The sequence below is a fragment of the Mauremys mutica genome, chromosome 2 (assembly GCF_020497125.1).
Source record: "Mauremys mutica isolate MM-2020 ecotype Southern chromosome 2, ASM2049712v1, whole genome shotgun sequence".
In the NCBI taxonomy this organism is placed as follows: Eukaryota; Metazoa; Chordata; order Testudines; family Geoemydidae; genus Mauremys; species Mauremys mutica.
The window spans coordinates 164,231,320-164,247,988 of NC_059073.1; the positions used below are offsets into that span (position 1 = coordinate 164,231,320).

General features: G+C 45.5%; 1 protein-coding gene across 1 annotated transcript in view; it reads left to right on the forward strand.

Moving 5' to 3' along the window:
- SEMA5A (semaphorin 5A) overlaps positions 1–16,669 on the forward strand; it is a 668,529-nt gene that overhangs the window by 223,831 nt on the left and 428,029 nt on the right. The window contains exon 3 of the mRNA XM_045005697.1: positions 5,852–5,951. Coding sequence (XP_044861632.1) covers positions 5,852–5,951 — 100 coding nt within the window. The remainder of the gene's footprint in view (positions 1–5,851; positions 5,952–16,669) is intronic.

A 16,669-nucleotide genomic window follows, 5' to 3' on the forward strand; every position in this document is an offset into this window, starting at 1 on the left:
TGGGGAGTTGGAGGTGTTGATTGGTAAACTGAGGTATTTGCTGTTGGATTTTTTTACCTTTTTTTCCCATTATTCCTTCCCCTCCAAAATATATCACTCTTAATGCCTTTCACCAGAAGTTCTCAATGTTTGTATTCTAGCTGCTTCCTTGACTTCTTAGAACACTGTGTTTCTATATTGTTTTTATGACATTAAAAGAACATTATTAACATTGCAAAGTCAAGAACTCAACAGTTAGGATGTGAAAGATTTAAGGTTGCCTGTACAACCTTAATTTGTCCCCCTGTGCATATGTATTATGATACAGTGTTTAATTACATGATCACACTATTTTTCACAGGGCTCGTGCCTGATTCAGTGCACAGGAAGGATGGTGGTCACTGAATGAGCTGCTACTCAATATTTCAAGTGTTCTTGTTGTAAAATGTGTGGCTCCAGGTCTTATTTACTGTACACTATTCAAATCTTGCTCTGAAGACAGTTACTCATTTCTCCATACGTTTTCTATGATGCTGATCTCTCTTGTATTTGACTGAGTAACAAACATTAATAAATGTATTTTCAGAACACCCTGTGTGATGAGGAGGTGATATTATTTCCATTTTACAGATGTGGAAGCGAGGCACAGAGAGATTGTCAAAAGTTTCCATTTACTTTGGGTTCCCAATTTGAGACACTTAGGACCTGATTTTTCAGAGCAATTCATATCATATAGCAGTTTATATGTTCACAGCACAGCTCCGAATGACTTCAGTTGCAGCTGTGAGTGCTCAGCGCTTATGAAAATCAGTATCCCGGTGTCTTAGGTTGGATACCCAGAAAATAAGTGACACACTTAATGACTGCCTGCGAAAAATTTGGTTTAAGTGACTTATCTAGCATCATATAAAAACTCTACAGCAGAGGCAAGGACAGACTTCAGTACACCTGTATGGTTTTCAATTAGTTTAACCATGAGACCCTCATAGACTCCTTTCTTTTCCTGTAATCTCTAGCCTTATTCACTACAGACCTTCTGACTTCTGCAACATATGAGACAGAGGTCCTGCAAACAATAGCTCATTCACTACGCAACCCTGATTAATTCCCTCAGGACCATCCATCCAGTGCAATGAATGTTGAGTCTCAGGATCTTGGTTTCCTTTCTAAACTCTGGAGGGGCATTATGCTCTAGTGAGCACAGACCTTTCTGCCTCTCTGCCCCCACATGATCCATTCTGGCTCTGTCCCCTACAGCTGTGTCAGTCCAGTCTTCTCCCCCTCCCTACTGGCTCCTCATCCCAGTCCCAGTCTCCATCCTTTGTTCCACTTCCACTGTCCTTTCATAGTCGGTCACGGTCTCCCCCTTTGAGCTGCCAATCTGAGTCTCAGTCTTCCCTTCATTGCCCAGACAGTTCCAGTCTTTCCTACCAGACTCTGAGTCTTCCCATGCTGCAGGTCCTTGTCCCAGTCCAGCTATTATCTCCTCTGCATTGCAGTCAGGTGGCTTTCTCTTCCACACAGCCTGGGCAGCAGCAGCAGCAGGAGGAACACTGAGAACACAGAAGAAACCATCTCCTTGCCCTCAGTTCCTGAGTCTGGCACCAAGCTGCTCGTAACAACCAGGAGCAATATTGGAGGGAAAGTCCTGCTCAGCCCCTACAGCCTTAGGTTGGAGCATGGTCAGTTCAGATGGAATTTATGATGAAATTAGCAGTGGAAGTCTTACAAGTCTCTGCTGATCATGTGCAACTTGACATTTTTTCAGAGGCTTATAAATGGCCAGATTTAAACAGATTTTCATGGGGTTACCCTGACACTAGGGAGCCCCCTTTCAGCCAGATATTAAGCTGTTGCTCCAAAGCATGGGGATGCTAGAACTTCTCAAACAAAAGGTTGTATGATGGTTTTTAACAACATTTCCCCCACCCCCATCTCATTTGTGGAAATGGCTGGACTTTTTTGCTGAAATTTTCCAAAAAATACTCAGCCTGAGGCAGACACCCTTAGCAAGTTTGACACCCTTAGCAAGGCATCCTTAGCAAGTTTGCAGATGACACTAAACTGGGAGGAGTGGTTGATACGCTGGAGGGTAGGGATAGGATACAGAGGGACCTATATGTGAAAACAGGCTTATAATAGGACGTGTCAGGAGCTTTAACAATAGGCCATGCCATAATATAGTAACTACCAGTTCCACCTACAATACTGTAATTGTTCCCATTGTGTATATATTCTCACAGCAGCTGGAGGCACCACTTTGACACCACTGATTGATTACCCCAGATCCACCTGCCTTTAAACAGGCAGTGGAACAGACCATGCAAACCTACAAACCAAGGTCCTTCATGTATATTCAGCTAGCATTGCCTGGTGGCTACGTACAAAGTATTTAAAAAAAATGCTTCACTGAGCTCTGGATTGGAGGAAAATAGGTATTTTGTACTGTTGCTATTTAAAAAAGGGTCAGTTTTACAACATTAAATGTTTATAAATAACAATTGTGTGTGCCTAATGTGTGTGAATACTCATGTTGTGTGCTCAAATCATCCATGTCCACATGCATATATTTAATGTAACTTCTGGACTTCAGAAAAGCAGACTTCGACTCCCTCAGGGAACTGATGGGCAAGGTCCCCTGGGAGAATAACATGACGGGGAAAGGAGTCGAGGAAAGCTGGCTGTATTTTAAAGAATCCTTATTGAGGTTGCAGGAACAAACTATCCCGATGTGTAGGAAGAAAAGTAAATATGGCAGGCGACCAGCTTGGCTTAACAGTGAAATCCTTGCTCGTCTTAAACACAAAAAAACAGCTTACAAGAAGTGGAAGATTGGACAAATAACCAGGGGGGAGTATAAAAGTATTGCTCAGGCATGCAGGAGTGAAATTAGGAAGGCCAAATCACGCTTGGAGTTGCAGCTAGCCGGAGATGTTAGGAGTAACAAGAAGGGTTTCTTCAGGTATGTTAGCAACAAGAAGAAAGTCAAGGAAAGTGTGGGCCCCTTGCTGAATGAGGGAGGGAACCTAGTGACAGAGGATGTGGAGAAAGCTAGTGTACTCAATGCTTTTTTTGCCTCTGTCTTCACAGACAAGGTCAGCTCCCAGACAGCTGCACTCTGCAGCACGGTATGGGGAGGAGGTGACCAGCTCTCTGTGGAGAAAGAAGTAGTTCGGGACTATTTAGAAAAGCTGGACGAGCACAAGTCCATGGGGCCGGATGCGCTGCATCCGAGGGTGCTAAAGGAGTTGGCCGATGAGATTGCAGAGCCATTGGCCAATATCTTTGAAAAATCATGGCGATCGGGGGAGGTCCCGGATGACTGGAAAAAAGCTAATGTAGTGCCCATCTTTAAAAAAGGGAAGAAGGAAGATCCAGGGAACTACAGGCCAGTCAGTCTCACCTCAGTCCCTGGAAAAATCATGGAACAGGTCCTCAAGGAATCAATTCTGAACCACTTAAAGGAGGGGAAAGTGATCAGAAACAGTCAGCATGGATTCACCAAGGGCAAATCTTGCCTGACCAACCTAATTGCCTTCTATGATGAGATAACCGGTTCTGTGGATGAGGGGAAAGCAGTGGATGTGCTATTTCTGGACTTTAGCAAAGCTTTTGATACAGTCTCCCACAGTATTCTTGCCAGCAAGTTAAAGAAGTATGGGCTGTAAGGTGGATAGAAAACTGGCTAGATGGTCAGGCTCAACGGGTAGTGATCAATGGTTCCATGTCTAGTTGGCAGCCGGTATCAAGTGGAGTGCCCCAAGGGTCGGTGGTGGGGCCGGTTTTGTTCAATATCTTCATTAACGATCTGGAGGATGGTGTGGACTGCACCCTTAGCAAGTTTGCAGATGACACTAAACTGGGAGGAGTGGTTGATACGCTGGAGGGTAGGGATGGGATACAGAGGGACCTAGACAAATTAGAGGATTGGGCCAAAAGAAATATGATGAGGTTCAACAAGGACAAGTACAGAGTCCTGCACTTAGGACGGAAGAATCCCATGCACTGCTACAGACTAGGGACCGAATGGCTGGGCAGCAGTTCTGCAGAAAAGGACCTAGGGGTTACTGTGGACAAAAAGCTGAATATGAGTCAACAGTGTGCCCTTGTTGCCAAGAAGGCTAATGGCATTTTGGGTTGTATAAGTAGGGGCAATTCCAGCAGATCGAGGGATGTGATCATTCCCCTCTATTCAGCACTGGTGAGGCCTCATTTGGAGTACTGTGTCCAGTTTTGGGCCCCACACTACAAGAAGGATGTGGATAAATTGGAGAGAGTCCAGCGGAGGGCAACAAAAATGATTAGGGGGCTGGAGCACATGACTTATGAGGAGAGGCTGAGGGAACTGGGATTGTTTAGCCTGTAGAAGAGAAGAATGAGGGGGGATTTGATAGCTGCTTTCAACTACCTGAAAGGGGGTTCCAAAGAGGATGGATCTAGACTGTTCTCAGTGGTAGAAGATGACAGAACAAGGAGTAATGGTCTCAAGTTGCAGAGGGGGAGGTTTAGGTTGGACATTAGGAAAAACTTTTTCACTAGTAGGGTGGTGAAGAACTGGAATGGGTTACCTAGGGAGGTGGTGGAATCTCCTTCCTTAGAGGTTTTTAAGGTCAGGCTTGACAAAGCCCTGGCTGGGATGATTTAGTTTGGTTCTGCTTTGAGCTGGGGGTTGGACTAGATGACCTCCTGAGGTCCCTTCCAACCCTGAGATTCTATGAATAATTGGAGATATACCAATCTCCTAGAACTGGAAGGGATCTTGAAATGTCATCAAGTCCAGCCCCCTGCCTTCACTAGCAGGACTGAGTACTGATTTTGCCCCAGATCCCTAAGTGGCCCCCTTAAGGATTGAACTCACAATGCTGGGTTTAGCAGGCCAATGCTCAAACCACTGAGCTATCCCTCCCCCAACTGTGGCACCCAACTAGTCATATATTTGCAGAAATAGTTGATTTGCACCTGTACAGCACCACTAGTTAGGCATGTACAATTGCTTATATGTGCTTCATTTCAAAAATCTGGATCTATATGTGTACAGGCCGTCCTCAACTTTCCGATGTTCGACTTACAATGAACAGCACTTATGACACTTCTGAATTGACACCTTCATTTGACTTACGACAATTGGTTTCGACTTTACGATGCTCAGTCCCGCAATGGAGTGGATTGTGGTTCCGAGTTACAACGTTTCAACTTACGATGCAATTTTCAGGAACCAATTGTGTCATAAGTCTGAGGACTGCCTATAATGTGAGTGTGAATGGTGTGCTGATGTTTCTCAAATTGTGAAGTTTGCCCTTTGGCCTTCTGCCTCTGTATTGCACTGTTCTACATAATTCTTTTCTCTAAGAAAAGTTTATGATTAAAATGCAATGGCTGAATGTAGTGTTTCTCTTCTCCCCCACTTTTTTTTGTGTGAAAATGGTAAAAAATAAAATTATTTTTGCTTAATATGCTTAGTTCAACAGGATTTTATTGTGGCTATTTGTGGTTTAATTGTACAGGAAATAATCCTGTACTTGTACAGGAATAAATGTTCGCATTTGGTTATCCTCTAATGAATCATGGTAGCTGCACTGTGTTGTTGTCTGCCTTGTTCTGTGCCTGGGGAAGAAAAGCACATCTGGCTTGTACATCAGAACTAAACATCGATACCTCATTCAGCTGTTTATTGGGTGACTGCCCTCTATGTTATATAGGTCTATAGTGCAGATTATCTACACAGTGGTGAAAATCCCATATGGCCCCTTAAAGAATCACACTGGGAAGCCTCCACACCCCCACAGTACCTCTGAGATGTAATATTTGCTATCTGATTCACTGTAACTATGTTTCCTGCAGTAACAAGTATATTCTCTTTTTATTCCTTTAGAAATTGCCCCCTGGTTACATGTGTTCAGAGCAGAGAATGCTGTGGACTTCTCACAATTAACATTTGACCCGGGACAAAAAGAACTTATTGCTGGAGCAAGGTGAGAAATTTATGTGCTTCTGTTGATTATTCTTGTGTGTAGTTAAGTGCTAGTGAGCCAAATGCTACCTTCAGTTGTACCTATGCTACTCCATTTACATCAAGTCATGAAGACATACTGAACTGGATGTAACTAGAGTTTCATCTATTATAACTGACAGAAAATTTAAAGTGCTCTATATTCTCATTTTTAGGAGCCTTGTCCTGTAGTCATTGCAAACTCAGAACTATTATTAATGTCAGTGAGGGATCAACACAGGATACGACCCTACAGTAGTAAGAGGTAAAGTTGCTTTAAGCCCATGTGGGAAGAGTTTAATTCAGGACACATTTTATAGCAACCCCAAAAATGGTTTTACAGCACTTCTTTTTCCTCTTCAGTGATCCTATTCATGGTCCAATCTTGCTGCCTTGTTCTTGAATGGGATATATATATAAAGGCAGTAGTTTTCAAACTATGGTCCATAGTGAATTACTCTTGCATGCTCTGAAGAGCTTCTTCTGTCAAAGTGGCGAAACATTTGTCGGTCTGCAGACACTGATTTGTCCTAGTAATTGTAGCCCAGTCGAATTCTTAGGTTTCCCAAGACTTTAACCAATTAAATTTAAATTTTAACAAAATATTTTTGACTACATCTATCTTTTTAATTTACAAAGCACCAATGAACATAATATCTAGGTTCCATCTAACACCAGCAGCATGTTGCTGCTTCACATTTTTCTTTGGAAGCTCAAGAACTAGTCCACAAAATAAAGAAGCTTGAGAACTGCATTATGGCTCAAATTCTGCTATCATACCTGAACAATTTCCATTGGTGTCAGTGGAATGGTGTGTGTGGTTTGTTTCTGGCAAAATTTGGCCCTGGAGCTCAAACTGACTGTTAAATAGTTTTTTGGCAGCTTTCAAAATCAGGAGAAGCCTGATGAAAAAAAGTTTTTTCAAGAGAAAATCCTTAGCATGCTCATTACCAGGTAAACTTCAGGCCATTTTGTATAGTCCATAGCTACCAGTAATTATTGATTGCCAACCTCTGTCTCAAAGGCCCAAGTTCATCAACATCAATGTGCTCCATTAGTGTCCCCATGAAATATTCTCCATTGGGGTTCTCCTGAGTTATGAGGACCCATCTTTGCAACACAAGCATCACATTTCCTGCACCTATTTTCTACATTCTGCCGGCTTTTTCCCAGTATAAATTCTCTCTTAGCTTGGCTAAGGGTTTGTAACTCCCAGAATGTCCAGAGATTTTAAAATTATGATAACTACAGAACCCCTTTTTTCAATGTATCTGGCACAATCAGCTGCCACCTGTGCACATCACCTGCTGGTTTTCACATTTTCTAGTCAATATTTCATCTTTAAATTCCAAACTTTCCCAATGTGACCAGTAAGATTTTACATTCTTCTGTATATCTAGTCATTAATCTGTTCTATAGATTATATCACTGCCAGGAGATCCTTTCGGGTAGTACAATAATTTCTCTCTGGTGAAAATAGATTTTTGCTGTAATAAGCCAGCACCCTCTCAAATCCTTAGTGTCCTTTGTCAATACTGCCCCTGATCTGTAAGTACCAGCATTTGTGTCCAATATGAAAAGGGGTTTGAGACACACGTGGACTAACATAGGAGGAATTACAAGAACCCTTTTCAAGTCTGAAAATGCTAAATCACACTTTGCTGACCACTGAAATTGTTTTCTTTTTTCACCCAACCCGTGCAATGGTTTTGCAGTATTGGCAATATCACAAATAAACCTTCTATAATAAGAGCAGAGCCTTACAAAACTCTGCACATCTGTCAGTGTCTGGGGAGTTCGCCAGTCCTGTACAACCTCAATTTTCTTTTTGTCAGTGGAAATTCCCTCCGTGGAAATTCCTGCACAATGAAATCCAAACCAATTGTTAGCTCATTCATTATATTGGCTATTCAGCCTTCTTTCTTGAATTCCATTAGTCCAATTTTCAAACTCAATTTTCCCAATTTTTGGATGGGTATCCTTGCCTGATTCAGTGTCTCCATTTGAGATCAATTGTATGGTTCAGTTTAGAATCCCCCGTTCTCCGGGATTTTTAGTATGTGTAGCCTAATAATTGTTATATTGTAATAAGTGTCCACTATTCCTGTAAAATTTACAGCTTCTATTAAATCTGCAATAGCTAAACTCACAGTTATTTAATCCCCATATCTAAACAAAAACTGTAGGGCTGATCCTTGTACCTTTAAGATTTGCCCCTTCACATTGGTGTCTCCCCATTTCCCAAACTGGGAGAGAGGTTTTCACTAGACACTGTGAAACTCACTCGTGCCTTAATTTATAATAATCCTTCTTATTGTGGCCAATTATTTAAGTCCATCATTTAATTGAATTTATTCCCTGAATTTTTGCATTATTCTCCATTTCCCTTGTTTTACAAACCAAATGTAACAGTTTTCCCAATCATTCAGAAATTCCATGAACCAGATTAGAATCCCAACTCCACCATGCATTTCATAGAATTATAGATTAGAGTTGGAAGAGACCTCAGGAGGTGATCTAGTCCAACCCCCTGCTCAAAGCAGGACCAACACCAACTAAATCATCCCAGCCAGGGCTTTGTCAAGCCTGACCTTAAAAACCTCTAAGGAAGGAGATTCCACCACCTCCCTAGGTAACCCATTCCAGTTCTTCACCACCCTACTAGTGAAAAAGTTTTTCCTAATGTCCAACCTAAACCTCCCCCTCTGCAACTTGAGACCATTATTCCTTGTTCTGTCATCTTCTACCACTGAGAACAGACTAGATCCATCCTCTTTGGAACCCCCTTTCAGGTAGTTGAAAGCAGCTATCAAATCCCCCCTCATTCTTCTCTTCTGCAGGCTAAACAATCTCAGTTCCCTCAGCCTCTCCTCGTAAGTCATGTGCTCCAGCCCCCTAATCATTTTTGTTGCCCTCCGCTGGATTCTCTCCAATTTATCCACATCCTTCTTGTAGTGTGGGGGCCAAAACTGGACACAGTACTCCAAATGAGGCCTCACCAGTGCTGAATAGAGGGGAACGATCACATCCCTCGATCTGCTGGAAATGCCCCTACTTATAGAACCCAAAATGCCATTAGCCTTCTTGGCAACAAGGGCACACTGTTGACTCACATTCAGCTTTTCGTCCACTGTAACCCCTAGGTCCCTTTCTGCAGAACTGCTGCCCAGCCATTCGGTCCCTAGTCTATAGCAGTGCATGGGATTCTTCCGTCCTAAATGCAGGACTCTGCACTTGTCCTTGTTGAACCTCATCATATTTCTTTTGGCCCAATCCTCTAATTTGTCTAGGTCCCTCTGTATCCTATCCCTACCCTCCAGCGTATCAACCACTCCTCCCAGTTTAGTGTCATCTGCAAACTTGCTAAGGGTGCAGTCCACACCATCCTCCAGATCGTTAATGAAGATATTGAACAAAACCGACCCAGCACCGACCCTTGGGGCACTCCACTTGATACCGGCTGCCAACTAGACATGGAACCATTGATCACTACCCGTTGACCCCGACCATCTAGCCAGTTTTCTATCCACCTTACCGTCCATTCATCCAGCCCATACTTCTTTAACTTGCTGGCAAGAATACTGTGGGAGACTGTATCAAAAGCTTTGCTAAAGTCCAGAAATAGCACATCCACTGCTTTCCCCTCATCCACCGAACCGGTTATCTAATCATAGAAGGCAATTAGGTTAGTCAGGCATGACTTGCCCTTGGTGAATCCATGCTGACTGTTCCTGATTACTTTCCCCTCCTTTAAGTGGTTCAGAATTGATTCCTTGAGGACCTGTTCCATGATTTTTCCAGGGACTGAGGTGAGACTGACTGGCCTGTAGTTCCCTGGATCTTCCTTCTTCCCTTTTTTAAAGATGGGCACTACATTAGCTTTTTTCCAGTCATCCGGGACCTCCCCCGATCGCCATGATTTTTCAAAGATAATGGCCAATGGCTCTGCAATCTCATCGGCCAACTCCTTTAGCACCCTCGGATGCAGCACATCCGGCCCCATGGACTTGTGCTCGTCCAGCTTTTCTAAATAGTCCCGAACTACTTCTTTCTCCACAGAGAGCTGGTCACCTCCTCCCCATACCGTGCTGCAGAGTGCAGCTGTCTGGGAGCTGACCTTGTCTGTGAAGACAGAGGCAAAAAAAGCATTGAGTACACTAGCTTTCTCCACATCCTCTGTCACTAGGTTCCCTCCCTCATTCAGCAAGGGGCCCACACTTTCCTTGACTTTCTTCTTGTTGCTAACATACCTGAAGAAACCCTATTGTTACTCTTAACATCTCCGGCTAGCTTCAACTCCAAGAGTGATTTGGCCTTCCTAATTTCACTCCTGCATGCCTGAGCAATACTTTTATACTCCCCCCTGGTTATTTGTCCAATCTTCCACTTCTTGTAAGCTGTTTTTTTGTGTTTAAGACAAGCAAGGATTTCACTGTTAAGCCAAGCTGGTCGCCTGCCATATTTACTTTTCTTCCTACACATCGGGATGGTTTGTTCCTGCAACCTCAATAAGGATTCTTTAAAATACAGCCAGCTTTCCTCGACTCCTTTCCCCGTCATGTTATTCTCCCAGGGGACCTTGCCCATCAGTTCCCTGAGGGAGTCGAAGTCTGCTTTTTTGAAGTCCAGGGTCTCTGTTCTACTGCTCTCCTTTCTTCCTTGTATCAGGATCCTGAACTCGACCATATCATGGTCACTGCCTCCTAGGTTCCCATCCACTATTGCTTCCTCTACTATTTCTTCCCTGTTTGTGAGCAGCAGGTGAAGAAGAGCTTTTCCCCTAGTTGGTTCCTCCAGCACTTGCACCAGGAAATTGTCCCCTACACTTTCCAGAAAGTTCCTGGATTGTCTGTGCACTGCTGTATTGCTCTCCCAGCAGATATCGGGGTGATTAAAGTCACCCATGAGAACCAGTGCCTGTGATCTAGCAACTTCTGTTAGTTGCTGGAAGAAAGCCTCGTCCACCTCATCCCCCTGGTCTGGTGGTCTGTAGCAGACTCCCACCACGACATCAACCTTGTTGTTCATACTTCTAAATTTAATCCAGAGACTCTCATGTTTTTCTGCAGTTTCATACTGGAGCTCTGAGCAGTCATACTGCTCTCTCACATACAACGCAACTCCCCCACCTTTTCTGCCCTGCCTATCCTTCCTGAACAGTTTATATCCATCCATGACAGTACTCCAATCATGTGAGTTATCCCACCAAGTCTCTGTTATTCCAATTACATCATAATTCCTTGACTGTGCCAGGACTTCTAGTTCTCCCTGCTTGTTCCCCAGGCTTCTTGCATTTGTGTATAGACATGTAAGATAACTCACTGATCGTCCTGGTGTCCCAGAATGGGGCAGGAGCCCTCCCCTCTTGCACTCACCTACTTGTGCTTTCTCCCGATATCCCACTTACCTCGGGGCTTTGGTCTCCTTCCCCCAGTGAACCTAGTTTAAAGCCCTCCTCACTAGGTTAGCCAGCCTGCTTTCAAAGATGCTCTTCCCTCTCTTCGTGAGGTGGAGCCCGTCTCTGCCTAGCAATCCTTCTTCTTGGAAGACCATCCCATGGTCAAAGAATCCAAACCCTTCTCTCCGACACCATCTGCGTAGCCATTCGTTGATTTCCACGATTCGACGGTCTCTACCCTGGCCTTTTCCTGCCACAGGGAGGATAGACGAGAACACCGCTTGCGCCTCAAACTCCTTTATCCTTCTTCCCAGAGCCACATAGTCTGCAGTGATACGCTCAAGGTCATTCTTGCCAGTATCATTGGTGCCCACGTGGAGAAGCAGGAAGGGGTAGCGATCAGAGGGCTTGATGAGTCTCGACAGTCTCTCCGTCACATCGTGAATCCTAGCCCCTGGCAAGCAGCACACCTCTCGGTTTTCCCAGTCAGGGCGGCAGATAAATGACTCAGTCCCCCTGAGGAGAGAGTCCCCGACCACCACCACCCTCCTCCTCCTCCTGGGAGTGGTGGTCGTGGAACCCCCATCCCTAGGGCGGTGCATCTCATGCCTTCCAATCAGTGGAGTCTCCTTCTGCTCTGTTCCCTCAGATGTATCATTCACTCCACCCTCTGCACTAGTACCTGCGGAGAGAACATGAAAACGGTTGCTCACTTGCATCTGTGTTACTGGTACATGGACATTTCTGGTACTCTTTCCTCTTCTGGAAGTCACATGCCGCCAATTATCCTCGTTGGCCTTCTGTCCCCGCTTTGTAGCCTGCTCTGAATCTTCAGAACATTGTGCCCGCTGAAGCTGATCCTGACGTCTATCCAGGAAATCCTCATTTTCTTTTATGGAACGCAGGGTTGATATTCGTTTCTCCAGACCTTGAATCTTTTCTTCCAGGATGGAGATCAGCTTGCACTTTGTACAGACAAAGTCGCTCCTATCCTGTGGAAGGAAGACGAACATGGCGCATCCTGTGCAGGTCACAACAGCGGATCGCTCAGCATCCATAGTCTCTTCCTTCTAAGAGCTTCCTTACTTGTGGCAGACGCTACTCAGAGAAACCTGCGAGGGGGGGCCTCGGTAGGCTCTTTCCGGGCGAACTCCCAGGCAAACTCCTTCTGTTTGCCTCTCTGCTGTTCGCTGCTCAGCTGGTTAATATCCAACCTAGACCTCCCCCACTTTAACTTGAGACCATTACTCCTTGTTCTGTCATCTGCCACCACTGAGAACAGCCTAGCTCCATCCTCTTTGGAATCCCCTTCAGGTAGTTGAAAGCTGCTATCAAAATCCCCCCTCACTCTTCTTTTCTGCAGACTAAATAAGCCCAGTTCCCTCAGCCTCTCCTCATAAGTCATGTGTCCCAACCCCATAATCATTTTCATTGCCCTCCGCTGGACTCTCTCCAATTTGTCCACATCCTTTCTGTAGTGGGGGGCCCAAAACTAGGCGCGATACTCACCAGTGCTGAATAGAGGGGAACAATCACTTCCCTCGATCTGCTCGCAGTGCTCCTACTAATGCAGCCTAATATGCCGTTAGCCTTCTTGGCAACAAGGGCACACGGCTGACTCATATCCAGCTTCTCATCCACTGTAATCCCCATGTCCTTTTCTGCAGAACTGCCCCAGCCTGTAGCAGTGAATGGGATTCTTCTGTCCTAAGTGCAGGACTCTGCACTTGTCCTTGTTGAACCTCATCAGATTTCCTTGGCCCAATCCTCCTATTTGTCTAGGTGACTGTGGACCCTATGCCTACCCTCCAGCGTATCTACCTCTGCCCCCAGTTTAATGTCATCCGCAAACTTGCTGAGGGTGCAGTCTATCCAATGATCCAGATTATTAATGAAGATGTTGAACAATACTGGCCCCAGGTCCGAGTTTTCAAAGATAATGGCCAATGGCTCTGCAATCAGATCAGCCAACTCCCTCAGCGCCCTCGAATGCATTGCATCCGGCCCCTTGGACTTGTGCATGTCCAGCTTTTCAAAGTAGTTCTTAATCTGTTCTTTCACGACTGAGGGCTGCTCACCTCCTCTGCATAGTGTGCTGCCCAGAGCAGCAATCTGGGATCTGACTTTGTCTGTGAAGACCAAGGCAAAAAAAGCATTGAGTACTTCAGCTTTTTCCACATCATCTGTCACTAGATTGCCTCCCCCATTCAGTAAGGGTCCCACACTTTCCCTGATCATCTTCTTGTTGCTAACATACCTGTAGAAATTCTTCTTGTTACCCTTCACATCCCTTGCTAGCTGCAACTCTAGTTGTGCTTTGGCCTCACTAATTACACCCCTGCATGCCTGAACAATATTTTTATACTCCTTCCTAGTCATCTGTCCAAGTTTCCACTTCTTGTAAGCTTCCTTTTTGTGTTTAAGCTCCCCGAAGATTTCTCTCTTAAGCCAAGCTGGTCGCCTGCCATATTTGCTATTCTTTCTGCACATAGGGATGGTTTGTTCCTGCGCCCTCAATAAGGCTTCTTTAAAATACAGCCAGCTCTCTTGGACTCCTTTCCCCCTCATATTAGCCTCCCAGGGGATCCTGCCCATCAGTTCCCTGAGGGAGTTAAAGTCTGCTTTTCTGAAGTTCAGGGTCCATATTCTGCTGCTCTCCTTTCTTCCTTTTGTCAGGATCCTGAACTCGACCATCTCATGATCATATTAGACACAGAGCTGTATTACAGGGCTCATGGTTATCAGCTTCCACCTTCATCTCTAGCAGCTGCTTCTTTATTTGATTGGCTGCTTCAAGGAAAGATTTAAGTTCTATGGCAAATTTCAGAGCTTCCTGTAGTGTCCTTTGCCTCCTTTTGCTGATCTTGATCTGCAAGCCCAAATCCAGTTGAACATCTATAAATTGGTCAATTGCTAATTCATCCTGGAAGTCCTTGCTGGTATCTGGATTCACCAGGAACACAAATCTCCTGAGGTCCTCTGCTTGTTCAGTTAAGATTTCCTTTTTCCTCTCCTACCATTTCTCAGGTGCGTCCTGGCCCACAAAGAGTAATGGCTGGCTCCAAGCTGCCTATCAAGAGCTTGTAGCAGGTCTGGATAACTGACTCTTTTTTTCTGGGGTAAGTTCTGCAGGACCATCAGAGTCAGGCCATTCAAGTTGGCTGCTAGAAACCTCCTTCTCTGTTCTTTCCCCCACCTGTTCATTTGGGCTATGATATTAAACTGAGCCAAATAAACCTCCCAGGGAGTTTTATTCCTGTAAGATAATGGGATTTTGTGTTACTTGAGCTAGAACAATCTGACTTATCCCTCCTTAAGGTTAGAAACCAGTTAGAAAAGTTTTGTAAATGTCCTGTCTTCCCCAGTTGTTGTATGCAGTGTAGTTGTAGCCGTCTTGGTCCCAGGATATTAGAGGGACAAGGTGGGTGAGGTAGTATCTTTTACTGGTCCATCTTGTCTCCCTATCTTCCCCAAGTCACCTCAATGGCCTGAGTCCTTATTCAGGTGGCTGACTTGCACTGTGATCTAGGACCCTTTGGATTCCTTCTGTCTGGAGCTGAAATTATAGCTCCTTAAATCCTTGCTCTAGTGTACTTGTACTGGCAAGTTCCAAGTGTGCCAAAGTTTTCCTGGTCTTCCCTATAATCTGGAAAATATTTTGGTCCATTGCAGTCAGGTTGCTGGTCACCTCTCTCTGTCTTGCTAGACCAGACTGGAAATTTTTGTTTTGGACTTTCAAATCTGCCTTGACACTTGATAGCTGCTACCCCAACATAGATTGTATCTCTAAACAGGTCATCTCTCCGTCCTTCTCCAGGTATTGCTTTATTATTTTCAGTGAAGTCTCTTGCTCTTTTTTTTAGATCTTGTTTTAATTCCTTTTGGCCATCTTTGAGTTCTGTGTGCTCTTCCATTATCTGTTCTATCTTCTTTTAACAGGAATAAAAGCTCACAATTTCTCTCATTGGAAACTCTATCCCAATGTTGTCCCTTTATCCTGAGCCGCTAGCTAATATTTGTGGCCCTGCAGGCTTGTTTCTGTTCAGAGAAGAAATTGGTTATTCAAATCAGGTATTTGTTTAGTGCAGTCTTCTTTATTTACAAAGAATGTACACACAGTTCTATTTCCCTGAACACAGTAGGAACAAACAACAGCAGGCAGTTTCCTTGTGTAAGGGGACTGTTGCCCCCTTACTAAAATTCAGTGGGGGTGTTTGGTTGCTAGCTCCCAGCACTAAAAAGGGAGGGGTCGATGGGAAATCAGGAGGCTGAGACTGACAGTCTCCAGGAACAATGTGGAGAGGCCAATGCTCCAGGTCAGCCTGATTGACAGGGCGGGCAGGCTAATCAAGGAGTCAGGAGGCGGGGGGGGGTCCCGGTCCTCCGTGTGAGCTGGAATTGTCTGAGTCGGATGGAGTGGGGCCGAGCTAAGGAGAGAGCAGGGGCCCAAGCTGAGCTGCTAGGAGCAGAGCTGCAGCCCAAAAAGCCAGAGCACAGCCCAGAGAGAGCAGACCTGCCCTGGGAGGAGAGCTGCAGCAACCAGAGCCAGAGGGGCCAGACAAGCAGCCCAGGAAGCAGGTGAGAGCTCAGAGCAGAGTCACAGAAGCAGCCTGCAGAGCAGCCCTGCCCTGGGAGCAGAGCGGTAGCAACTGGAGCCAGAGAGGCCAGACAAGCAGCCCAGGGAGCTGAAGGCAGAGCAGCAGCAGCAGCCGTGCTGAGGCAGAGTGGAGCTGGAGCTGGGGCTGGAGCAGTCCGGAGCTGGGTGCGGTGAGCAGCTGGGGAGAGTGAGGGGGGCCCTGGGCAGTGGGCCCAGCACAGGGAGACGCCTCAGCCAAGAGGCCCTGCAAGTCAGACTTGGAGGGGGATCATAACCCTGACAGGGCGGGGGTGATGCTGGGGAGAAGGGTCCTGCCACTCAGAGCCTGAGAGTGTGGCCACCGCCAGAGCAAGTGTCCAACCCGCAGCGTCCCTGCAGCACAGCCAGGGCCTGAGAAGGAGGCCTGGGACCTACAAGGAACAGACTGTGAAGTGCCCTGATGTCCAGAGACACTGTTTGTGATGTTCCCTGCCACAGAGCAGCGTGATGTGTTTTCCTTTAACCTTTCCCATTTTTCCTTATTCTTTTTTTAAATTAAGTGTTAATTAAATAACTTGTATTTGCTTTAAATTGTATGATGTGATTAGTGGGTCAGGGAGGTGCGCAGTGCAAAGAGAGGACCCCGGAGTGGGGACACCCTTAGTCCCTGTCCTGGGTGAACACAGGAGGGTTGGGGGTTGAGCCCCCCAGGAATCCTGGGCCCAGC